This window comes from Palaemon carinicauda, chromosome 41 (genome assembly GCF_036898095.1).
Source record: "Palaemon carinicauda isolate YSFRI2023 chromosome 41, ASM3689809v2, whole genome shotgun sequence".
Lineage (NCBI taxonomy): Eukaryota > Metazoa > Arthropoda > Malacostraca > Decapoda > Palaemonidae > Palaemon > Palaemon carinicauda.
The window spans coordinates 14,129,447-14,157,393 of NC_090765.1; the positions used below are offsets into that span (position 1 = coordinate 14,129,447).

At 34.7% G+C, this 27,947-nt stretch overlaps 1 protein-coding gene across 2 annotated transcripts; it reads right to left on the reverse strand.

Moving 5' to 3' along the window:
• Nucleotides 1-3,926: 3,926 nt before the first annotated feature.
• Nucleotides 3,927-27,947, reverse strand: LOC137632645 (uncharacterized). Of its 2 annotated transcripts, none has more exons than XM_068364715.1 (6): nt 27,648-27,947; nt 16,221-16,499; nt 13,114-13,237; nt 11,964-12,245; nt 10,688-10,888; nt 3,927-4,248 (listed from the first exon to the last, which is right to left on the reverse strand). In XM_068364715.1, the coding sequence occupies exons 2-6, from the start codon at nt 16,416-16,418 to the stop codon at nt 4,121-4,123; spliced, it is 933 nt and encodes a 310-aa protein (XP_068220816.1). In that variant the 5' UTR covers nt 16,419-16,499; nt 27,648-27,947; the 3' UTR covers nt 3,927-4,120. The 2 variants fall into 2 exon arrangements, with proteins under 2 accessions (XP_068220816.1, XP_068220817.1); XM_068364716.1 differs by having other exon boundaries at nt 27,799-27,938.

A 27,947-nucleotide genomic window follows, 5' to 3' on the forward strand; every position in this document is an offset into this window, starting at 1 on the left:
GTGATATTCGGACACAAATTTATAGAATAATCATCCTTACCAAGTAGTTGAATCATTAAAAATATTCTATATATATATATATATATATATATATATATATATATATATATATATATATATATATATATATATATATATATATATATATATAGCTGTTTCTTTTATTGATATCTCTGCCAACGAAGTTGGAAGGAAGTTATGTTTTACCCCCTGTTTGTGTTTGTGTGTTTGTTTGTGAACAGCTTCCTGACCACAGTTTTAATCGTAGAGTAATGAAACTTGCAGGATTAACTGTTATGTAAAAAGCTGGAAATGATTAAATTTTGGAAGGACAAGGTCACGGTGGAGCAAAATGTCCAATTCACTTTATCAGCCATAAGTTTGGACATCCTTGTCACAGAGACTTCAAAGTTGGTTCATATTTGATTGCATGAAAATCCACGCCAAATAATACATGTTGACGTCGAAGGTCAAGGTCGAGTCTAAGATCAAGGTCATATAAAAAGTCAAAATCCGGACATCAACCATACGGCCACAATTTTAATCGTAAAGTTATGAAATTTGCAGGGATTTTTAACTGTTATTTAAAGAACTTGAAATTATTAATTGATTCTGGCAAAGACACGCTGGTTTCGAGAATTAAGCTGCCGTGGCGGAGGTCTACACTTTCAGAATGCTTTTCTAGTTTATTATTTATTTCTTCGTTTCTTTTCTGCTATGGAGTTCTTTCCTTATTTGAACCTTGGATTATGCTTTTCCAACTGAAAATACAGCTTCGTTTGTAATAATTACAGTCATCGTGATAATAAAAGTCTAAGGAAAGTATTAAATCAGGACAGTAAACATGATTAAGATGAAAGAGTTGAAAAAATGAATGGGAAGAAAGTGTGAACGGAGAAACTAGACGAACTTTGTGCTGTGGTTAAGGAACAAATGAGAAATGACCAGATGTGAAACATTTGTAACACAATCATGAGGTCATGGATGTTAGCAGGCAGTGCTTGCGAGTAAAGGTGCATGCACAGTATATGGCATATATATATATATATATATATATATATATATATATATATATATATATATATATATATATGTATGTATGTGTGTTTGTGTATATATATATGTATGTGTGTTTTTGTATGTATATATATATGTATATATATATATATATATATATATATATATATATATATATATATATATATATATATATATATATATATGTGTGTGTGTGTGTGTGTGTGTGTGTGTGTGTGTGTGTGTGTGTGTGTGTGTGTGTGAAAGCCATTTTTATAAATATTTTATATAAGTTTCTCCATTATTTTTCATGCTAGAAGTAAAAACAATTCTTGCTTTTTTCATTATTTTCTTATTCTTCTAGAATCCTCAGTACAACCACTGTTTTGGTTTTTCAACTAAAGCCAAGCCATGGTTAGTGATCTCTCTCTCTCTCTCTCTCTCTCTCTCTCTCTCTCTCTCTCTCTCTCTCTCTCTCTCTCTCTCGATACCTGTATATTTTACACTGACCATAATAATTTATTTTGTTTTATGCCACAGTTTGTTTTGACTATACATACAATGACTTACACATTTGTATTATTATTATTATTATTATTATTATTATTATTATTATTATTATTATTATCATTATTACTTGCTAAGCTACAACCCTAGTTGGAAAAGCAGGATGCTATAAGCCCAGGGGCCCCAACATGGAAAATAGCCCAGTGAGGAAAGGAAACAAGGAAAAATTAAGATATTTTAAGAACAGTAACATTAAAATAAATATTTCCTATTTAGACTATAAAAACTTTAACAAAACAAGAGGAAGAGAAATAAGATAGAATAGTGTGCCTGAGTGTACCCTCAAGCAAGAGAACTCTAACCCAAGGCAGTGGAAGACCATGGTACAGAGGTTATGGCACTACCTATGACTAGAGAACAATGGTTTGACTTTGGAGTGTCCTTCTCCTAGACCTAGAGGGGCTTCTTACCATATCTGAAGAGTCTCTTCTACCCTTACCAAGAGGAAAGTAGCCACTGAACAATTGCAGTGCAGTAGTTAACCCCTTGGGTGAAGAAGAATGGTTTGGTAAATTCAGTGTTGTCAGGTGTATGAGGACAGAGGAGAATATGTAAAGAATAGGCGAAACTATTCGGTGTATGTGTAGGCAAAGGGAAAGTGAACCGTAAACAGAGAGAAGGATTAAATGTAGTACTGCCTGGCCTGTCAAAGGACCCCACAACTCTCTAGCGGTAGTATCTCAACGGGTGGCTAGTGCCCTAGCCAACCTACTACTACCTAGAATCTTCTTGCTTTGTCATTTCACAACCACTTGCTAGTGTCCACCATTGCTATTCGTTTATTTTGATCTCACTTAATGTTACGCCATCCATTTTTCTCTATAAACTTATTTGCTATTTACACAATATCCGAAAAGATTTGCAATCGGGTATCCTCTGGTTATTGTGGTGTGATGATAATATGCATAGATACAACCTTTCACATTTGTACCATTTCCTCCGGATATTTCCACATCTGTCATCCTAACCAATGATACATGAAGAATTCATCTCAACAGCTTCAACGTTTGTTCGTTAATTTCCAGGGCACCAGCTACCCGTTGAGATACTACCGCTAGAGAGTTATGGGGTCCTTTGACTGGACAGACAGTCGTACATTGGATCCTTCTTTCTGGTTACGGTTCATTTACCCTTTGCCTACAGATACTCCGAGTAGTCTGGCATATTCTTTACAGATTCTCCTCTGTTCTCATACACCTGACAACAATGAGATTACCAAACATTTCTTCTTCTCTCAAGGGGTTGACTACTGCACTGTAATTGTCCAGTGGCTACTTTCCTCTTGGTAAGGGTAGAAGAGACTCTTTAGCTATGGTAAGTAGCTCTTCTAGGAGGACACTCCAAAATCAAACCGTTGTTATCTAGTCTTGGGTAGTGCCATAATCTCTGTACCATGGTCTTCCACTGTCTTGGGTTAGAGTTCTCTTGCTTGAGGGTACACTCGGACACGCTATTCTATCTTATTTCTCTTCCTCTTGTTTTGTTAAAGTTTTTAAAGTTTATATAGGAAATCTTCATTATTTCCTTGTTTCCTTTCCTCACTGGGCTATTTTCCCTGTTGGAGCCCCTGGGCTTATTGCATCCTGCTTTTCCAACTATGGTTGTAGCATAGCAAGTAATAATAATAATAATAATAATAATAATAATAATAATAATAATAATAATAATAATCACACTTCACCTCCATAAAGTGTAGTTGGTTCGATCAATCTTCACACTCGCCTACCTTAGCTTCCAAAGAGAATTCAATCCTATTACTAAACTTTTGCTTACATCTTGTCACCTGTCTTATTTTCTGTATTCTGTTACTCCTATTCTCTCATCTTACCTTCATCTGCTATATTTATTCAAATCAACTATTTCCATTTTCCCACCATCCATATTAACAATCATTCATCTAATAATAATAATAATAATAATAATAATAATAATAATAATATTAATGATAATAATAATAATAATAATAATAATAATAATGATTTTACTAATAATAATAATAATAATAATAATTATTATTATTATTATTATTATTATTATTATTATTATCTAAGCTACAACCTAGCTGGAAAAGCAGGATGCTATAAGCCCAAGGGCTCCAACAGGGAAAAATAGCCAATTGAGGAAAGGAATTAAGGAAATAAATAAACGATATGAGAAGTAGTGAACAATTAAAATACAATATTTAAAAAACAGTAACAATAGTAAAACAGATATTTCATGTATAAAGTATATAAAGACTTACGTCAGCCTGTTCAATATAAAAACATTAGTAGTAAATATAATTATAATCATGACAGGTATGTTTTATAATAATAAATGCAGGTGTATTTAAAATAAGGACAATTACTTTAGCATGTGTAATTATAATACATATCATATATGTAAAGAGTTATATTAACTATAAAACGCCACGACATCTCATCATAGAAAAAATCACATTTGTCAGTTCTGGAAAGCAAATTCTCCTTTCCAAATAGTCACTAAGAACTAAGAGAGACAGATCTTTCAATCCCACACACACACACAGGGGTTACCCTCAGGATATTGTCATTATGGGGTTGGAGTAGGTGTTTTTCTCGTAGTCTGCAGCGTCTTCTATTTCATATCGTAGGCATAAGGAGTAGACGTACACTCCGATGGCCAGGCCGATGAGCGAGAGGAAACCTTGAAAGAGATGGATGATGTATTAGTAAATTGGGAATTATTGTTAGTTTATTGATATGATATTTTGCGCTTAAGTCGTTGGAATGTTTTTATTTGAAATATTTTTATTACCATTACTGGAATCAATGTATTATTTTTCTCTACCAGACAGATTTTGGTACAGTTAGGCGGCATTGGGGAACAATGCCCTCAGTGCGCCTCACGCGATGCCCTTTATGCAATACTTAAGGGTTTTCTCAGTTTTCAGATGCACCCACTTCATAGCCGTCTGTTACCTCTATTCCCGCTTCCTTTTCTCCATCATGCTGTCTACCCTCTTTTAACCTTTATTTCATAGTGCGACGGCAGACACCCCTCCCCACACCTTATCTCAGAATGTACTCCCATACCCAAGCTCTGGGCCACATTACCCAAATTCAATAAAACCAAAATGAGGCAAATTCAGTTTACTTTCACTGCCAAGCCATTTTGGACGCAATACTGTTAATTCTTAACTTCTCTTTGCTTTTCACCTTTTCAATACCTTCCATTCCCAATTATCTTCCCTTTAAGCATATTAAGTTTTCATTTACCGCCTCCACTCTTGTATGTTTGAGGTTGACCTTTCTTCGGCTCTCTAGCGAAAGGTTAAAATAACTTCACTCCATTTGGTTAAGACTGCAGTCTTTTCTTAATCCGTGTATTTGCACATACGTGTCCGTACATTATACATTGTGCAGACACGAAGCTTGTGATTTCTTTTCAATAATGTTGCACGTTACAGTTTTATCCTGTATAATGTCTAATACAAGATGAATGCATTGCTCGCTCAGTTTCGGCATCACTGTGATACAGCCTATTATTTATTGTAAATTAAATCTTTCTTCTTTTCAATTGATTTTGTAGACTTATAAAGTGTTTAAAATGTGTTGTATAGACCTCCTTCTCTTAACGTGCTTTTTTCCCATTTTTATGGAGTTAGCACAGTTGTCTTCTTTTTGAAGGACTTTGGTTTAGCTTGGGGGTAGACCGTAGTTCCGATCGGCTGCCCTGCCTGACATTGCTTAGATCCCGGTAGCATATGTTCGTGTGTTGTACCTGTCATCAGCGTCCTTCCTCCCAGTTTGAGACGTGTGAGGTGTCTGTTATGTTTTTAGAAGATTTTTGAGTGGCTTTGTTTGTGTGTGTCTATTAGTCTTTAACACTCATTTGCTTTTAAGCAAACCACTCCTTGGCGAATTGTTAGTTGGTTGTTAGATTAAACATGTTAATTAATCAGCAAGACAAGTTTCGGGTCACAGGTGTGTTAGGAGGGTTGATAACCAACAGTACTGTCCTTTTTGAGGCGTATCAAGATAAGCATGACCAAAACAGAATATCTGAGGATGAGAGGAGAAGGAAGACAAAGGTACTATGAGATCGAGTCCTTGTGAGGTCAAGAAGATTAGATCCTTCTAATCATCATCATCATCATCAGCCTTAACTAGTCTACTGCGGGACAAAGTACTCAGACATGTCCCAGTCGCGTCTGTTCATGGTTTTTCTATGGCAGTTTGTGCTCTCGATTTTTTTAGCTCGTCAATCCATCGTCTTCTTTTCCTCTCCCTGCTTTTATTACAATCTTTTGGACCCATTCTGTTATTCTCAATGTCCATCTATTATCTGTCCTTTTCGTTATATGCCCTGTCCATATCTTTTTCTTGCATGTTGTTAGAATTTCCTCTGTTTTTGTTTGCTCTCTTAATAATCATTTTTCTGTTTGTATGTCTCTTAGTCTGTTAATACCTTGGATTAAATGTAATAGCAGGTTGAGTTAGGGACTCATCAGGAATTCTGTGCAACACGGAGGACTTATGATAATGTTAAAGGGCAGTTTTATGAAAATTTAGTTAGACCAGAAATAGTTTACGAAGCTGAGACGTGGATGATAAAGAAGGAATAAGAAAGAAAAAGAAACCGAAGCGTTAGAAATTAGGATGTTGAGATGGATGCACAGAGTCGCGAGCAGAAATAGGATCAGGTAAGATTATTAGACGAACAGTCAAAGAAGTTGGTCAAAGGTTAGATGGAAAGATAACAGCAGATAATACGGTGGAGAAAGGACTGAGCAAACTATACACATGAGACAGAATAGAAGAAGGTAGAGAAGACTGATAGGAGGAAGCAGCGATTGAACACAAAGTAGTTTAAGAAGAGAGTCTTTCCTTAAGAAAGTTCTTTTTTCTTTTATAAGATGTTTCAAACTTCCTTTTTCCTGTGAACTTTCCAAGGGATGTTTATCAACTCTACCCACTACAGGGAAGGTTGCATAATTACCCACTTTAATCGGGTATTTTTGAGTTTAAATTTTTTCCTGGAAAGTTTCAACGCAATATATTTTCAAGGGATGTATTTAAAGCCGACACGATCTTTTTATAAAGTCTGATAGGTCACAGCGACCCCATATAGAAATGGAGGGACCTGAATAGAAGATAGTTGTTTGTTCAATGAAACAACCGTTTCAACCTATCCGTTTTATTTTCTATGGATCTGAAACATTTGGGTAAGCTTTGTTTGGACTGCATTTTTTATTTGCTTATTGTTTGTATGAGTCGCGCAGGTTTCGTACCAAAGAAAATGCTTGGATAATGTATCATAAAAAATGGGAAGACTATCTTTGTTAGGGGCACACTAGCTTAAACTATTGCAATAACTAAAAGTTGCGTTTGATTATATTTTACGTTTGCCATGGGTTTTTATTGTTTTATATTTTGTGAATATTTAATATTTTACTTAAGTTCACACCTTGTTGATAGTTTATGTTTGGTAATTCCAGATCCTAATTGTTTAACAATAATGGCAAAGTGACGGTTATCGCAATTTAAATACATTGCTAAGTAAATTGTACTAATTATAGGTTTACAACTTATTACAGGGCTTTATCGTTGTTTTTATGGATTTTATTGATGCTATTGAAATAGAGTGTTTTACATAGAATGGTCTTTAGATTGTAAAGTGATGCAATAGTCGCTTTCAACTAATTATCACATCCTTATGACTTTAGAAACGTGAATAAGTTATTTCTTACTGTATAAACTAGTTCTTAATAAAGTAATATATTATTGAAAAAAAAAAACAAAGAAAGTTATATATAAGCTATCTCATTCATGCTGTTGTATGATAAAAAAAAAAAACTTATTTCCTGAGTATGTATTTTTCCTTTCTTCTTATAAGGCCTTGCTAGGGTGTAAAAGCGCTTTCAAGCACGAAGTAACTATCGTTCAGCTTAATACTTGACCGTTCTCACAACAGTTAAGGTTTCAAATGGCCGGTGTCTGATTCACAAACATCGCGTTAGTAACCTTTAACTTCAGTTTTTTTTTTTCCTCCGTATCCACATTATGTTCGTTAATTCTGATCTGTCATTCAACTTATCACAAATTATTCACTTTCATGTTCATTTGTCCTCTACACTATAACCATTAAGCAGGATTGCTTTGATGTCTTCATCTTAAATTGTTCCTTATCAACAGATTATTGGATACTTTTGAATCAGCAGTGTTGTTACCAACAATAACGTATTTTTATCTTCAATCTCTATCAGGAGAGACAAGTTACTTTAGATATATAATTACACACACATATGTATATATATATATATATATATATATATATATATATATATATATATATATATATATATATTCAGCCGTAACTAGTTCACTACAGGGCAAAGGCCTCAGACATGACTTTTCACTCGCGTCTGTTTATCTCCTTTCTATAACAGTCTATCCCCGCATATCTTCTTAACTCGCCAATCCATCGTCTTCCCTTCCATTCCCTGCTTGTTTTACAAATCTCTATGCACCAATTCTGTTGTTGTTAATGTCCATCTATTATCTATCATTCTCATTATTTGTCTTTCCCAAGTCCATTTCTTATGCTATAAGGCTTTAGTAAGGCTCCAATTATCTTGAGCATAAGTTAATACCGGTAGGCTCATCTGATTAAATACTTTTCTTTTTAGAGAAAGTGTCATTTTAGCTTTCATAATCTCATTTTGTTTACCAAAAGTTTTCGATCCCATGCTTATCCTTCTTTTAATATCTGTCTCATGTACTGGGGAAACACTTTCTCTCTGTCCTAAGTACTTATAATAATTAGCAATCTGTAGAGGTTTATCCATAACTATTATTTGTTGTCTGTATTTTCATTGAACATTATCGTAGTTTTAAATCATATTCATTTTCAGGCCTACATTTCTCCTTTCTCTATTAAAATCTATAATATTTTGCAATTTCTTCTATGATTCACTGAATAGAACTATGTCATCTGCAAATCTTTGAAGTTGTTAAGATATTCCCAGTCAATGTTAATATCTACAAGTTCCCAATATAATTTCTTAAAAACTTCTCCTAGGCATGCTGTGAATAATTCAAGAGAGATGGGGTCTCCCTGTGTAACTCCGTTCTCATTTGGAATATTCTATCTTTTATATAGTTTTAGATTTGCTGTACTTCATATATAGATATCTTCAAGTGTTCTAACAAAAGACTCATCTATTCCATGTCTTTTAAGTGCTTTCATTACTGCTGAGGTTTTGACAGAATCAAAAGCTTTATCATAGTCTATAAATATCATACATAGTGGTTTTTCATATTCTATCATATTCCTGTACTCACTGTGGTGCCCATCAACAACAATTCTTTGTGATCTATTACTTAAAAAAATCAATAATGATTCTAAGAATAGACCCACCCACTCCTAACTGTTTGAGGTTGAAGCAAGGTCCTCGTGATTTACATGGTCAAAGGAAGTACTAAAATCAAGGCCAGTCATACGAACTTCCTGACCACAATCAAGTATAGATTTCTGTACTGCAATAGAAATTGTAAGAAGAGCATTCTTGCAGACATTTTGTGTAAAGTTAAGCTAGTTTTACTACTTTGAAATCTCCTCCATCTATTATTAAATCAATAGTTAGGTCATCTTTTCCTACTTTACCTCATTTCATGCCATTTAAGGCTGTTTTTACTTCTCTTACTGTTACTTTTAGTACTGGCTCTGGTGTTTAATCATTTCTACTGACAAAATTATTTCTTATATAACTATTGTATAGAATTGTATAAAAATCCTCTGCATTTTTTATAAATATATCTCTTTCGTTGATATTTCCATTTTCATTCTTTAAAGAAAACATCTTTTGACGCCCTGTTTCAAGTCTTCCTTTCACCAATTTGATGCTTCATTTCATTAGTGTTTCCTCAATTTCAGTCTGATTGTATTTACGAATGTCATGGCTTTTTAGTTTTTTATCAATTTTGAGAGTTCTACTAATTCTATTTAATCATCATTTCCAATATTTTCTTTATTAGGTTTTTGTTTTTTTTCCATGGTTTTCCTTGATCTTGTTTAGTAAATTTTCCATCTATCTCTTGTGCTGATTCCAATATAAATTTTGTTAAATTGCTGTTCATTTCTTCTTCACTTGCTTCTATTTCATCATGTAGCGGGGAGTACCTATTTTATGTTGCTAAACTAAACTCATCAGAATTTTCTCTTATTACAGGGGTGTTTGTTTTCTTTCTTAAAATAAGTTTTTCTTTTTTTCCTTAGATCCACCAATTTTACCTCATACCATTATATACTGAATATTATATATATATATATATATATATATATATATATATATATATATATATATATATATATATATATATATATATATATATATATATATATATATATATATATATTATTATTACTTGCTGAGTTACAACCATAGTTGGAAAAGCAGGATGCTATAAGCCCAAGGGTTCCAACAGGGAATGTGGCCCAGTGAGGAAAGGAAATAAACTACAATAGACGTTTAAGAATAACAACATTAAAATAAGTCTTTTATATATAAACTATAAAGCAAGAGAACTCTACCAAAAGACAGTGGAAGACCATGATACAGAGGCTATGGCACTATCCAAGACTAGAACAATGGTTTGATTTTGGAGTGTCCTTCTCCAGGAAGAGCTGCTCACCATGGCTAAAGTGTCTCTTCTACCCTTACCAAGAGGAAAGTAGCCACTGAACAATTACAGTGCAGTATTTAACCCTTTGAGAGAGAATGTTATACATACATACATATATATATATATATATATATATATATATATATATATATATATATATATATATATATATATATATATATTATACATATATATATATATACACACACACACACACACACACACACACACACACACACATATATATATATATATATATATATATATATATATATATATATATATATATATATTTATATATATATATATTGAACATGATAACTACTTAATAATGTAACTGCAATACACACTTTAAGTCAAGCCCAACACTCAGACTTATTCATTACATGAAAAATGAATATGTGCAGCTATCTAAAAGAAAAAAAATGCAAGAAATCATCTATAAATAAGGTTCCTACCTCCCAAAACAGTCATGACCACACAGACTGTCATGGTTCGATGGTCGTCCGGGTAGGCTGACACCCAAGTGATGAGGAAGGTGGTGATGACACTGACCCCGACGTAGAAGAAGACCAGGCAAGTAATGACTGACGCCTTCAGGAGCGGATAGCCGTCGATCGGGGCATCCGGATCCGGAAGATACACTGTTGCTGTCTTTCCTGGTTACGATTATATTTTGTATGTTATTTAGAAGCTTGATGTTTTTGTTTATCTGACGGTACATGTATGTTTATTTAATATTTATTTTAATTTAGTCTATATTTCTTCCATTTATTCTTTACTGGGCTATTGGGGTCCTTATGATTGTAGCTTCCTGGTTTTATTACAAGGGTTGTAGCTTGGCTATTGATATTAACAGTGATAATAGTGATAGTAAAATTAATTTGTAGAATTAAAGTACCATTTATTTCTCTATTTTGTTATATTTTTTTTTTTATAGAAAACGCTTTCTACTGAAAGCTTCGAGTTATCAGAGAGAAGGAATAGTAAATTCTCCTTCCTTTCAGTTGTTCTAACCAGCGTAATTATAAAATATTTGAGGTGAATTTCTTCAGTCATTATTTAAGGAATTTCGAGAAATTGAGAGATTGAAATATTTTTAGTCTTTGGATTACGGAAAATTAGTAAAATGGGAATTATATTAAGTTAGAATTTGTCATATTAGTAACTAGCAGACCTTTCGTTCAAAATTCACTGTTAATTTTTTAGAATTTCGTCTAGAAAATGTATTACATTTATTCAATGCTATTTAATCGAATATCCATTGTAGCATTATAAATGATATGAAAATATATATATTTTTCTTATTAGAGAAATATGAAATTGATTAAAATCTTAAATGAACCTCATGATTACGTTGGTGAATATCTCTGAAATATATTTGAAGGATTATGTAACCTCGGCAGATTGTACTCGGATGAACTTAACAAAATATTTACTTGAATGAAGTAAACTTGATATTATCTAATGTACGTTAGACATAACAGAGCATACTTATAATACATTTTATGCAAGAGATATCTTTTACGAAAATATATTGGTAATTATTTAGGGAAAAGGAATGGCTGGGAATTTTGGAACCATGCTCAGGAGGTTAATTCCCTGCCAGCATTTGTGTATTAGAAATTTATGTTGTTGAAAATTTTGTTTTTAAATCGTTGCATATATTTCTTACCAGATGTTCTATGTTCTTTTTTATTATATATACTTTAAATCTTCAACTAAATTACTCACCATCTCTTCCCACGCATCCATACTTAAGCGTCATACCCCTGGTATATTGCAGCACAGCTGGGCTTTGGCGACTGAGTCCTGCTCTCAGTCTGGCTCTCTCAATGACATCCAGAGGTGCCATGACCTCCATGGGCTGCTCCAGGTGGCTCAGTGCCACAAGAGCTCGACCGCCGCCTTCTCCCATAGCTAGTTTCCTGGCGTAATGAGAGACCGCGAGCTCCTGACATCGGCAGTAGCCGATGATTCTCGTGTACAAAATGGCTGAAATCGCCGACAGGGCCACTGAAATTTACGTAAGGGTATGGTAATGAAGAAAGCATAGCCGAAGTACTTGCCTTATTTTATTATACAGGAGAGTCCCTGTTATTGAAGGAAGTATATTAGCGCATGTAAACATATCGCATATAAACAACAATAAGGATGATATTGATCCTAATAGGTTACGAGGTACAAAAGAAGAGCAGTTCTAAATGAGTGAAATGTCTGTGACTTACTTATAAAGAAATGTTTTTTCTTATTCTATAGTTGCGTCGCCGATATGTTCATGGACATTTCTCATAATTTTAATATAAATTTATCAAAATATTGTAGCGAAAGATATATTTTTTTTCTTTAGGGCCGTTTAGACTTCTTGGTGACAATTAGAATATATTGTTCAGTTATGGTCAGGTAAACATACAAAGTAGTGACCTCTGAGGAATAATGTACGTATCCTCAGTCTAACGCACTTTCTCTTTTCTTGATAATGTGAATAAGCGTCGTATTAATTAATCATTTAAACGTTTGTTTTATTGAATAAACTATGTTTAGAACAAGGTTCTTACTAAATCGAGTTAAAATTATATCAAATAAAACATTAACGAGAAACGAAAGATTTTTGTTACCTTGAATGAAATAGAAAATATTTACATTACTGTATGTGAATATAATAATCAGCTGATAACAAGGATATGGCCAAGTCATAGGGTCTGTACCTATGATATTTCTTATTCCATATTGTAGGTATTGCTAAACTAATCATAGGACTTCACGCAGCATACTATAACCCTTACTAGAGGGTCTTTTCATTGTCATTTCGGCTCCTGACTGTACCCAGTGGTAATATAATCAGTCTTGCAAAATTATTATACAAAACCTTAAATGACCTTACCGCCAACTGTGATCATCGCAGCTGCTGTATTGACACAGGCATCGTATCCTGGGTTGACCAAAAGGGACACGATACCCCCGAATGCTACCACACTCCAGGCTGCTATGCCCAGGCCTGTCGCTGACTGCAATAATGGGACTGGTTCAGTACAAGGAGAGATTATTATTATTATTATTATTATTATTATTATTATTATTATTATTGTTGTTGTTGTTGTTGTTGTTGTTATAATATAAAGGCTGAAGTTAAATTTTATATCAATTATTGTCATTGTTGGTGCTTGTTATTTTTATAGGTTTTGATAGTGTTACTGTATTGCAAATCAATGGCTGAAAATACAATTGTCAATTATCATTATTTTGTTAATCAGTCTACAGAGACTGGTGGTTCATAGTGTGGGGTTCCGGGTTACACCCAGCTTCCTTGGAAATCCATCACTTTAGTGTCTATATGTGTTGTTTCAACTAGCACGCACTTTTGCACAAGTCTTGGGGCTAAATCGGCTCCTACCTTCTCAAGAGTCCTTTTCAATGACGTAGGAATGGTCCCTAGTGCTCTTATGACTATTGACACCACCTCTACCTGCATATCCAATAGCCTTCTCAATTCAGTTCGTTGATCTTGGTACTTTTCTATTTTCTCTCTCCCTATCCTTCACGTTTGAGTCCCACTGTACTGCCACATTTATGAGTGATACTATTCTCGTTGTTTCGTCGACCAGGATTACGCTTGGTTGATGTGCTTGTAGCATCTGGTACGCTCGTTTAATGTAGAACCAGAGAAGATTTGTCTGATCCCTTTCTACCACAGCTTGATGATGATATTCATACCATTTGTTGCTGCATTGTATTTGGTATGTTCTCCAGAGACTCCAATGGAGAGCTTTAGCCACTGTATCATGTCGTTTCTTATATTGATTATGAGCAAGTGCTGAACAGTCACTGGCGATGTGAGTATTTATTTCTTCTTTTGCCATACATCTTGCATTTTGACGAGGCATTTGTTCTGTCTATTTCTCGTTGAATATATCTTGTGCTGCCCTTATTGTCCCTGCAGTTTCTTTCGGAAGTTCTCCTCTCTGTATATAGCCCATGCCATGTTTATTACTGTTTCTTCATTTTGTCTCAGGAATTGTCCATTTATTGGTTTTCTTTTCCATTCTTCCAGCCTTTTTTTTCTGTTCTCTCCTTATACATTTCTGTGTCTTCACCCTCCTTTATCAAGTTTTCTCACCCTGCACTCCTTAGCCATTCATCTTCACTGGTCTCATGGTGCTGTCCCAGAGCTCTACTTTTGATGTTGACACAATCTTTTATACTGATGAGTCCTTTTCGTCCTTCACTACGTGGTATATCGAGCCTGTCAATATTCGCTCTGGGGTGCAGTGCTTGGTACCTGTTCATTACCTTTTTACTTCTTCTATTCATGTTGCATAGTTCTTGACTTCTTCCGCTCCTCTATTCCAGCACTGTACCTGATTACTGGCACAGGCCTTTACTTCATTTCCAAATTTGAGCTTTGACTTCATTATAGCTATGATTCTTTGGGTGTATTCTCTTCTGTTTTTTTCTTTCATCTCTTGCTGTTTTATTGCTTCTCCTGCTATTACCCCGAGTTATTTATAGCCTACTTCGTCTTTGTCTTTGATGACATTTCCATCTGGCAATTCTATTTTTTCCATCCTTGTTACTTTTCATTTCTCTATGTTAACTAGAACACATTTTTCTATTCCAAACTCGATCTTGATTTCTCCTGGTAGAATTCTTACCATTTGGATTATTATTATTATTATTATTATTATTATTGTTGTTGTTGTTGTTGTTGTTGATGTTGTTGTTGTTGTAAGTAATTATTGTAAGTATGATTGTAAGTAGGTCAAGGACGTGGCTCCTCAACATGTGGATCTCAGCATTGATAATGTTTCCTCAACTTTGTGTGACTTTTAAAATTTTAGGTGTGGTTCTCGAGAGCAAATCTACTTTTGAGAAACACATTAGGTCTGTGTCTCCTTCAATTGTTCAAAAAAAAAAAAAAAAAATTGGCTTATTAAGAAAGTCTTTCAAGATTTTTGGTGATCAATCTATTCTGAAGAAGGGTTTTAATTCTTTCATTTTACCTTGTTTCGAGTATTGTTCTCCGGTCTGGTCTTCAGCTGCTGATTCTCATCTTAATTTGTTGAAAAGGAACTTATGGTCTATTAAGTTTCTTATTCCCGATCTAGATATTAATCTTTGGCACCGTCGTTTAATTAGTTCATTATGCATGTTGCATAAGATTTTTCATAATTCTGACCATCCTTTACATTCAGACCTTCCAGGACAGTTCCATCTTCTTCGTAATACTAGTTAGGCAGTTAATTCTAATAGTCAGGCCTTCTCCATCATGAGGCTCAATACTACTCAGTACTCTAGAAATTTTATTCCAACTGTGACCAACTTGTGGAATGATCTTCGTAATCGGTTAGTTGAATCAGTAGAGTTTCAAAAGTTCAAACTTGCAGCAAATGTTTTTATGTTGAACAAGCTTGCATAAGTCCTTTTATATTTTATATATCAAATATCCGTTTTAATGTTGTTAATGTTTTTAAAATATTTTATTTTAATTGTTCATTACTTCTGATATCGTTTATTTATTTCCTATCTTCACTGGGCTATTTTTCCCTGTCAGAGCCCTTGGGCATCTTGCTTTACCAACTAGGGTTGTAGCTTAGTTACTAATAATATTATTATTATTATTATTATTATTATTATTATTATTATTATTATTATTATTATTCCAGTTGTTACTAAATGGAGACATATAAAGAGAACAAAATATTTACAAAAACAAAGATGGAACTACCTAGGTCAAGAGCAATTGTAATATTAAAAAAGAAAAAAAATATGACTATGTAATATCGTCAATGTAAGTTAGATTGATAAATTGAAAGTTAATTTTTTTATCACTTGTGATTTATATAAGTATTGCGTAAATTGTTTGAAAAGTTATTCACTCTCTCTCTCTCTCTCTCTCTCTCTCTCTCTCTCTCTCTCTCTCTCTCTCTCTCTCTCTCTCTCTCTCTCTGTCAGACAGGTGAAATGAACACCATAACCCTGTTTGATTCTTACCGTAAGACCTCTTTTGATGACCCAATATTTCGCCACGCATATGTTCTTGACCTCCGAATCCAAGTTGATGTATTCTGTATTAGGCCTGATCTCGCTGGCTATGTTGAGGGACCTTGCGTCTTCTGGTCCTCTCAATTGCAGAGGCTCTACATCGTCTGCAGTAGGATGAACCCTTCCCCTGGAGATTTCAACCCTCATTGCGTTTATTTTGTTAACTGACTCAGATTTTAAAAACTTTTATTGGGATTTTTTTTTCGGATTTGAGCTGACTCACAACACCTGCGAAAGATAGGAAATAATTAGTTATATTTTTGTATGTGAGAAGGTGTGAGTGTGCAAACATGGTCTCACACTTTTTATTATTATTATTGTTAGCTAAGCTACAACCCTAGTTGGAAAAGCAAGATGCTATAAGCCCAAGGTCTACAACAGGGAAAAATAGCCCAGTGAGGAGAGGAAATAAGGAAATAAATAAACGATATAAGAAATAATGAATAGTTAAAAAAAAGTATTTAAAAAACATTAACTACATTAAAACAAATGTTTCATATATAAACTATAAAAGGACTTATGTCAGCCTGTTCAACATCAAAACATTTGCTGCAAGTTTGAACGTTTGAAGTCCTATGGATTCAACTACCCGATTAGGAAGATCATTCCACAACTTGGTCACAGCTGGAATAAAACTTCTAGAATACTATGTAGTATTGAGCCTCATGATGGAGAAGGCCTGACTATTAGAATTAACTGCATGCCTAGTATTACGAACAGGATGGAACTGTCCTGGAAGATCTGAATGTAAAGGACGGTCATAATTATAAAAAATCATATGCAACATGCATAATGAACTAATTGAACGACGGTGCCACAGATTTATATCTAGATCAGGAATAAGAAATCTAATAGACCGTAAGTTCCTTTTCAACAAATTAAGATGAAAATCAGCAGCTGAAGACCAGACAGGAGAACAATACTCGAAACAAGGTAGAATGAAGGAATTAAAACACTTCTTCGGAATAGATTGATCACCAAAAACTTTGAAAGACTTCCTCAATAAGCCAATTTTTTGTGCAATTGAAGACACTGACCTAATGTGTTTCTCAAAAGTGAATTTACTGTCAAGAATCACACCTAAGATTTTAAGTCATACAAAGTTAAAGAAACTTTATCATTGCTGAGATCCGGATGTTGAGGAGCCACTGTCCTTGACCTATTTACAATCAAACTTTGAGTTTTGTTAGGATTTATTTTGATATCCCATAATTAGCACCATGCACTAATTTGAGCTAGATCTCTATTAAGGGATTCAGCAACCCCAGCCCTACATTCAGGAGATGGAATCGATGCAAAGAGTGTAGCATCATCTGCATATGCAACAAGCTTATTTTCTAGGCCAAACCATATGTCATGTGTAATTAGTATGAAAAGTAATGAGCCAATAACACTACCCTGAGGAATACCAGATATCACATTCCTATACTCACTATAGTGCTCATCAACAACAACTCTTTGCAATCTATTACTTAAAAATTCAATAATGATGCTAAGAAACGACCCACCCACTCCCAACTGTTTGAGTTTGAAAACAAGGGCCTCATGATTAACACGGTCAAAGGCAGCACTAAAATCAAGGCCAATCATACGAACTTCCTGACCACAATCAAGGGATTTCTGTAGAGCATTGGAAATTGTAAGAAGGGCATCACATGCTCCAAGGCCTTTACGAAATCCAAATTGCAAATTAGGGAACAGATGATTACCCTCATCAAACCTATTAAGACGTTTTGCCAGATAACGTTAAAAAACTATGGATAATATTGGATATAGAAATTGGGCAGTAATCAGTTTGACTTGAGCTACCACAAACACATTTATATAATGGAGTAACATTACCAATTCTCCAAAAAATGCTAAAAGCTCCTCTTCTTGCTACTTTGCGCGAAATAACAGATAACTTTGGAGCTACGAAATCTGCAGTCTTTATAAAAAAAAAAAAACCGAAGGAAAAATACCATTTGGGTCTACACCTCCATAAGCATCAAGGTCCATCAACGTAATACTCCTACTTAAATGGATCAAAGTATCTGGATCTCACGCCACCATTCAAATCTCTCTCTCTCTCTCTCTCTCTCTCTCTCTCTCTCTCTCTCTCTCTCTCTCTCTCTCTCTCTCTCTCTCTCTCAATATTAAGGTTTTATTTCCTATACCTCCTACACACAATTTATCTTGCAATTTGTAGGCTTTTCTATGGGCGCTTTCCACCTCAGAATCAAAGAAAGGTTGGCCTGGCTGTGGCGTACCTTAATGGAAACTTCTGTTTCCATGCATGTGATAGGGGTCAAAATGATTGCCACTGTTCTCGAACGTTTATGCTATGCCACAGCTTTTATATGATAACATATAATACCATAAAACAATTTTCCTCCCGATTATTTTGTATATTCAACATACCGGTGGGACACTACCGCTAGAGAGTTATGGGGTCTTTTGACTGGCCAGACAGTACTACATAGGACCCTTCTCTCTGGTTACGGTTCTTTCCCTTTGCCTACACAGACACCGAATAGTCTGGCCTATCCTTTACAGATTCTCCTCTGTCCTCATACACCTGACAACACTGAGATTACCAAACTATTCTTCTTCACCCAAGGGGTTAACTACTGCACTGTAATTGTTCAGTGGCTACTTTCCTCTTGGTAAGGGTAGAAGAGACTTTAGCTATGGTAAGCAGCTCTTCTAGGAGAAGGACACTCCAAAATCAAACCATTGTTCTCTATTCTTGGGTAGTGCCATAGCCTCTGTACCATGGTCTTACACTGCCTTGGGTTAGAGTTCTCTTGATTGAGGGTACATTCGGGCACACTTTTCTATCTAGTTCCTCTTCCTCTTGTTTTGTTAAAGTTTTTATAGTTTAAATAGAAAATATTTATTTGAATATTGTTACTATTCCTAAAATATTTTATTTTTCCTTATTTCCTTTCCTCACTGGGCTATTTTCCCTGTTGGGGCCCCTGGGCTTATAGCATCCTGCTTTTCCAACTAGGGTTGTAGCTTAGCATTTAATAATAATAATAATAATAATTTATTTATTGGGTCTTTTGCTATTGATTTAGCATTTCAACAATGAAAATTCCATACTGTGAAAGCTCTAACAATGGTTTAAAATACAAATAAATATTGTTTGTGGTTTCAGTTAGTAACACCATTAGCGTGACTCAAAACAAAGAAAATCTAGTCAAGCGTATCTTATCTGATTCCGATTACCGCCAGCGTATCTTGGTTTCCTATTCGGTGAACACAATGTTATCGCCATTTCTCTATTTGAAACGGGAAACTATAGTATCGCATTCTTTGATATTTCAGTGTTTCGTGATAGTTACTTAGGCGTAGAATCTGTCTGTCTGTCATGTATGTTTTCTTACTTTTGTGTTCCTACCCAAGTGTCTCTTTTTGGGTAGTAGGTTGGCCAGGGCACCAGCCACCCGTTAAGATACTACCACTAGAGAGTTATGGGGTCTTTTGACTGACCACATAGTACTACATTAGATCCTTCTCTCTGGTTACGGTTCATTTTCCTTTTGCCTATACACTCACACACCGAATAGTCTGGCCTATTCTTTATATATTTTCTGTCCTCATACACCTGACAATACTGAGATTACCAAACAATTCTTCTTACTGCACTGTAATTGTTCAGTGGCCATTTTCCTCTTTGTAAGGGTAGAAGAGACTCTTTAGCTATGGTAAGCAGCTCTTCTAGGAGAAGGACGCTCCAAAATCAAACCATTGTTCTCTAATCTTGGGTAGTGCCATAGCCTCTGTAACAGGTCTTCCACTGTCTTGGGTTAGAGTTCTCTTGCTTGAGGGTACACTCGGGCACACTATTGTATCTTATATCTTATTTCTCTTCCTCTTATTTTGTCAAAGTTTTTATAGTTTATAAAGTGATATTTATTTCAATGTTGTTGCTCATCTTAAAACATTTTATTTTTCCTTGTTTTCTTTCCTCACTGAGCTATTTTCCCTATTGGAGTCCCTGGGCTTATAGCATCCTGCTTTTCCAACTAGGGTTGTAGCTTAGCAAGTAATAATAATAATAATATTACTCAATGGTCTGTGCAGTGTCCCTCGTTTCCCTGTCCCCCTAGTAGCACCCACATTTTTGGCGTTTGCTTTACCCTAGTAGGATAATATATATTTTTCCTCCAACGCTTTACCACTACCATCTTCCTTCTGTCTAGGTGTTCAACTTCATAACCTTTATCTCGAGAATAGTAAACCTATTTTTGCTGAGTGTCAGTCGACAAGTGATGTTTAAAGATTATCAGGAAAAGGGCAGGAAGTTCATTCTGATACCCATCGATTAAATGAACAACTATTTATGTCGATAGGTGTTATGAGGTCACGTGAAATTTCACCGGAAATAATACACAGAAAACGTGATAGAAAAAACGACAACCCTCAATTGATAAAATGAATTGTGATTTGGTTGCCTGACCACACAAAGAGGGGAGACATGTTTATGTTATTTCTCTTATTTTCCTGTTGAGTTTCTGGGAGGATGTTTGATTGAGAAGTGTGGGAAAACTAATATTCTAACTAACTGCTCTTTGGATTGTATGAATAATAATACTTTAACCTCACATTTTGAAAAGGAAATATTGTTTTGTGGTTATAGCTATCTGTTTATCTTGAGTTAGTCATTTGGGTCCCGATTCACACCATTGGTTAACATTTACTCTCTCTCTCTCTCTCTCTCTCTCTCTCTCTCTCTCTCTCTCTCTCTCTCTCTCTCTCTCTCTCTCTCTCTCTCTCTGATAGGAAATGAAACTGAAACAGTAGCTGGGTCACTGGTTCAAGTAATCTTATGCATGATAAGATATACTTGAGGAAAAGTGATATGAAAGTAAGAGTCACCACCAAGTACACATGACCTCTCAGTGTGCATCTCTCTCTCTCTCTCTCTCTCTCTCTCTCTCTCTCTCTCTCTCTCTCTCTCTCTCTCTCTCTCTCTCTCTCTCTCTCTCCATAGTTACATCTAACCCATGATTGTTAAAGAACATTTGTTTTTGTAATGAATCAGCTAGGTGGAGAGATTAAAAGGAAAAAAACTGTTTGTTACACGCATAGAACTATTGAAGGTTTATGATGAAATTAAAGAGATTAAATCTGTTGAGGGATTAGAATTCATATTTGTGGTAGCGTCCTTGCCTGGTGATTGCCAGACTCTGGTTCGAGTCCCGCTCAAACTCCTTAGTTCCTTTGGCTGCTGCAACCTCACCATCCATGTGAACTAAGAGAGAGCCTATAAATCTATCTGCTGAGTCATCAGCATCCATTGCCTGGCCCTCCTTGGTTCTAGTTTGGGTGGAGAGTGGGCATGGGCGCTGATCATATTTGATATGGTCAGTCTCTAGGGCATTGTCATGCTTGATAGAGCAATGTCATTGGCCCTTACCTCTGCCGTTCATGAGCGGCCTTTAAACCTTTAAACCTAGGTAGGAGAGTGTCTTGTTTGGTGCAAAAGTGGATATGAAGCTAGGGTGAATCCATGTTTACGTGACGGTTTATTATTTTAATGGAGAGAGAGAGAGAGAGAGAGAGAGAGAGAGAGAGAGAGAGAGAGAGAGAGAGAGAGAGAGAGAGAGAAATTGTTGTAAACAATCTGGAATTTTTAGAATTATTGTGCGCGAGATTTTTCATATTTGATAGTGAAGAAAAACTGCAGAGACTAATGAAGGATTTCTTGTAATTAAAAATTTAAATCAAATATAAACAATTACAGTTGTATGAATAATTGGAAATCATGGAGTTGATATGATAGATATTAATGAATGAATTGAACGGATATTTCTACAAATTCATTGAGGAAAGACAAAAGAAGATTAAGTCCAACAGACCTTATATTGACACCTGACGGAAACGGTAATGGGTCTTAATGGCGTTAGGCGAAATGGGAGATGGATTATTAATTTGGGCCATATGGACCGTTGATGGGACCTGGGAGGTCATTCAGCACCAAAATGCAGCTGCGATAAAGGCAGTTGCCATACGAATGAAGAGATAAAAGAGTGGGGGTCGAGAAGAATTGTGTGAGTGGTTGCAGAGACAAAAGATGTATTGACTATATGATTTGTCGAGGCCATTATGATCGTTGAATGAGAGTAGTTGATGCTGTATAGCACGAGTATTTGAAACAAGGGCATCAGTATTGAAAAGCTCTCCCCCCCTTTTTTTTTCTCAAATTAGTGTACACGACTCGTCAAATATGACGAATGAATACATAGATAGGTACGCACACGTATCACCTTTACCTTGTTATGACTACTTCCTCACCCCTCCCAACTTGCCGAAGGATGGGGAGAGACGGAATAGTTATACGTCTGGCAATGCCTCTGAGTGTTACCGGAAATATATATATATATATATATATATATATATATATATATATATATATATATATATATATATATGTGTGTGTGTGTGTGTGTGTGTGTATGTATATATATATATATATATGTATATATGTGTATATATATATATATATATATATATATATATATATATATATATATATATATATATATATATATATCATAATTATCATCATTTCCTTCTACGCCTATTGGCGCACGCACGCACACTCACACGCACAAACACACACACACACACACACACATATATATATATATATATATATATATATATATATATATGTGTGTATATATATATATATACAGTATATATATATATATATATATATATATATATATATATATATATATATATATATATCCAGACACTTGCTTTTTATTTTATTATAGGGGAGATGAAAGGATACCTTTGGTGATATTTCTTCAAATTCATTGGAGGAAGTCATTCAGGGGATATTTTTAACAAAGTTTACCAAATACTTCCTGTTCTTGAAATACTTTCTCAACTACTTGGCAAAGTGAAAACGTTACGCACTTCATTGGCACAGCTTATGGTGATCTTTGCCAGCACGGTATGATGGAAGCTATAGATATGATGCTTGAAAATAGATTCTCTTAAAGTTTGGCACAAGGGAAGAGAGTTATTTTATGGGGGTTTAGATGTTATCATTATACTTTCCTAAGATTATAAATGTAATAACTGTAACTGTCGTAAATTGTAACCTTCCCATCATCTAATAGTATATTTATTACAAGTAATAAAGTTTTTTTTACTATTGTGTATTCTAGGTATAAAGGTGAAGTTATAATTCCTCTTTACTTTCTTCCTTTAAGTATCATTTTATGCTAAATTTATATACAAATGATGACCGTTATTTTCATAGATACTCATAACCATAAATTTATATGGCATTGCCTAAACAGTATATTTTCCATTTTTATGCCTGACGTAAGTATTAATTCAAAAACTTAGTCATTTTAATTCATTAAGTATCATATATATATATATATATATATATATATATATATATATATATATATATATATTATGTATATATATATATATTATGTATATATATATATATATATATATATATATATATATATATATATATATATATATATATATATATATATATATATATATATATATATATATATATGAAAACCACCTAGGTAACAATCAACTTTCAAAACTGACGTTTTGACCTTTAAGTTTAGATAAAACTTCTAAATCATTTATCTTTGCACTTTCGATCTCTGTTTTGATTAGTCTTGCTGATGTCTTCAACATTCATGTCATGCAGAGGTCACCTGTTGTTATGCACCGCCCAACACCAGTCCACTCGCGAAAGGTTAAAGTACCTCCCGGCTATGTGCTGTTGCTTATTGAGAGTTTAATGCACAGTTGATCTGTGTGTATTAGAAACATCCCTGTCAGGCGACCTGCTGGACTAGGGTTCCAGATCCTCCTAAGTTTGATAATTTCTTGTATTTGCAACCTCACCATCCTTGTGAGCTAAGGATGAGGGGGGTTGCTTGGGAGAGCAGATAGGTGTACCTGTTGAGTCAGCAGCAGCCATTGCCTGGAACTCCCTGGTCCCAGCTTGGTGGAGAAGTGGCTTAGACCCCAATCATATGTATAATTATATGGTCAGTGTCTAGGGCATTGTCTTATGTGGGTCCTGGGTATTGTAACTGTTCCTTACCTCAGCCGTGACTTTTAGGCCTTTAAAACCTTTATTGTATATCTTTATGAACCTTTATGATTATTTACTTTCTACTTTTTCTTTCCATAGGATTAAAGGGTTTCTGTTCAATGTAATCTCAATTTGTAAGCCTTTCAGACCTGTCTCTTGTAAATATTTATTAATTTTGAATTATAATATTAATAACAACAATATTATTTGGGAATTGCTCTAAAAAAGCCAACAGTCTCTGTACCGTTTATCCTTTTGACTTCTGTCCCGTACAGGCAATACTTTATGTGTAACTCAAGTGAATCACTGTAAGCATTAATTGAAGGTCCATGCATCGTCCTTTTGACTCTTAACTGCACTTACTTTTTTAGCCTTCACCTATACTTCTGTTCTCGCTTCCTTTCTTTCATCTTGCTGTCCAACCTCTCGAAACATGTACTTGATACTGTAACTACGGGGTTTTCCCCAAGTTGCCATGTGTGATGAATAGCCTCCTGGGCCCCAATGCTGGGCCTTTTGGCCTTAAAACTTCCAGAGCATTAGCTGCTTCATGTATCTTCATGAAAAACTCATCAGCAACACGTTGACTTCACCCAGATACGTACCACAAAAATTACTCAGTCATATATAGTTTCAATCCAGTGTTTTAGTAAGCCGCCTTTCTTTTTAAAAAAATACGACGTCTTCCTCCTCCTCCGAAGACTTCGTGAATTAAAATCACCCATTATCTCCATATGAACAAACCACATCAAAATACTCCTATCCATCATATGACCTATCCTAACCTGTTTGGCCCTTGCTCTTGAATTAATATTCTCTTTGTTTCTCTCAGACTCAACATCTTCAGTTTGAACTCCTCGCCCCATTATTATTTTGTTGAGAGGTATAGTACTGCTCTTCATGATTCCTCTGTCGGCCTTTCATATGCTTAATATAATTCATGATGAATATGCAAATCAATTGCTACTATTCTTCCACTATTCGGGTCTCTTAAATTAATATGAATGGTGTTTTTTCAACTTTCTATTAAGCACTCTCTAAATTTTCAGATGTAAAAATGGCTTGCTGTTATTTTTCGCTCCAGAGAGATTACAACTAATCATTGAAAGGAAATGTTTTTTTTTTTTCTGCTCTAAAATATTAATAAATCACCATATATGCAAGGGAAAGTTGACTATGATTACCACTACCAAGAAAGTTATGTTCTTAGCTCGGCTTGCTTGTCTATATGCAAGTCTTTCTGTATGAGAATTGGATAAAACATTGAAGAACTTTCTCGAGATGGTTAACATTCTGGGGAAACATTCGGGACGAATCACTGATAGACGTAATGCATGACTTCATAAAAGTAGCAACCGACTTACCAGGTAATTTTTTTTTTTTAAATTAACAAATTTAACCTCTCTGGATTTTTAATTTCATGATGAGCCTCTCATTTGTAGGTCAAAGCCCAATGTCATACTTTTATTGAGGTTTGGAGACTTAATGGCTCTGCTACATAAATTGCTTTATCCTTTTCATTTTGATTAAGTTAATGTATTGATTCTCCTGTTATAAATAGTTCAACAAAGGTCAAAGCCTACATTCACATAACTATACTCAATTTTTTTTAATGAGGCGCATTTGCACTGACTCGCAGCGGTGCGTTTCTAGTTGGGAAAAGTTTTCTGCTATCTGATTGGTTAGAATTATCTTGCCCAACCAATCAGCGATCAGGAAACTTTTCCGAGCTTAAAGGGCATCCTTGCGAGTCGGTGCAAATCGGCCTCACTAAAAAGAATGGACTATAGTTACTAATTATATGAAAGCTAGAAAATAGTCATTATCTCACGGTTTTACTACAGAGTGATCCTGCCGGAGGCATACGTTTGTATGAATGCTTTTAACGTAATAGGATTACACCTAGAAATACCGTGATTGTAATGTACTCAACTTTAAGACATAATCTTCGAGATATCTGCATTTGTCGCTGTAAATGTTCTCGCCAGCAATTTTTTCAGTTCACATACTTCTGATATCCCCAATTATATTATTGATAACATCCCCTTGAAACTAATTGTAATGATCGCAGTCTGGTAAGGAACAATGGCGTTGCACCAACGTCTAATGAATATTGGCAGAGGCTGTTACAGACGAGATAAAATTAAAATAACAATCATTTCAATTTTGGTATGGACCAAACAATAAGAAAATGTGAGAAATATTAAGGCCCGTCAAGAAAGACTCCCCCTGAAAGGAAATCAGTCACCAGTAACTGATTGACTGACTGATTGATTGATTGATTTGATGTTTTTTGGCATCCTGACATCTAAGGTCATCGACGTCGAACACCAGTGACTGAACCTCAACTATTATTTCTATATAATATTTCTAAATTGAAGTCTTCTTACTAATTTTTAGGTTGAAATCTGAACTTCACATCGATACTGTTATCATTTCTATTAACCTTGATTATTATGGTGAGCTGCGTTTTGTATCAGAAAATAATAAATATGGTTGTTTGAAAATTTCGCTCGAAGTTTCCCTTAAAACAACACTTTTCCTGCATGCAGAAAATGGCTTGCTTACCGTTCTTCCTTGGCCTATATAGCCCAATTCTTTCCCTGTATTTTTCATGTTTATCCGAACCGTCTTTCTTCAAATAAAAGTACTGCTATTTTTCTTTAGAAATCATTGTGTTCAGATAATACCAGATTATACACATATTCGATGGCTTATTGTTACAGAGTATTCAATCCCCTCTTATTTTATATTCTTTCCTCTTCAGTTTACTTTTCACCGCATTTGTTGCCCTTTATGCTATTATTGCTCCCATCAACTAGGGTTGTAGATAAGTTATAGTTGTAAAAATAATAATAATAATAATAATAATAATATTAAGACAATATTTATAAAAATTCACACACCATCTGATGAGGAGTGTTAAAACTAGAGGTCCTTCCTCCCTTCCCCACACCCCTCTTCGAGTAAAGGGAAACGAAGCCATTCTTATAGTAATTATGACATTTTGGAAAATTTTTATCTTCTGAGATTTAGAAGGAAGTATTTATTTGTTTTTATGAACAAATGGGCTTTTGGACTCTTATGTGTTCAAGTGTGGCAAGAGTGTCTTTGATTGGAAACTCAACTGATGAAGGAATGCAAAAGTGCTTTGATTAGGTCTATATGTTGTCCCAAAATACGTTAAAGATGTCACACTGGGTTAAAGTTAGCACTCAACATTGAGAATACGCATAAGATAATGTGTTTACTCCCCGTTATTGTAACTTAAATATAATGTCATCAATACTTACGATTCTTATCATAACTTTATGGACAGGCGTTGTATGCCCACGAATTGTCCTTGCGAAATGGGCGTTTTCACTTATCGCAGCAGAATCCTTTCCAAGAGAAAATATCACTATGTCCTTCACTGATCACGAGAACCACCAAAATGTCCATTACCTTTAGACGTCTTCAGAGGCATCTAACGATGTCAGCTGGTGTCTACACATCCTGCTGAACTCCACCAAAATCTGAAATACAGTAAGTAGTTCTTGTACCTGCGATTGCGTCCCGTGGCGCTGATGACTTTGCACTCATTAGGTCTCTGT

What these genes read in the sequence shown, in the direction of transcription:
- LOC137632645 (XM_068364715.1), bottom strand. Translation starts at nt 16,418, where the DNA reads ATGAGGGTTGAAATCTCCAGGGGAAGGGTTCATCCTACTGCAGACGAT. An exon ending in TGCGATGATCACAGTTGGCG is followed by an intron (nt 12,246 to 13,113) that starts GTAAGGTCATTT and finishes CGTAAATTTCAG; the next exon opens with TGGCCCTGTCGGCGATTTCA. An exon ending in GGTCATGACTGTTTTGGGAG is followed by an intron (nt 4,249 to 10,687) that starts GTAGGAACCTTA and finishes ATCTCTTTCAAG; the next exon opens with GTTTCCTCTCGCTCATCGGC.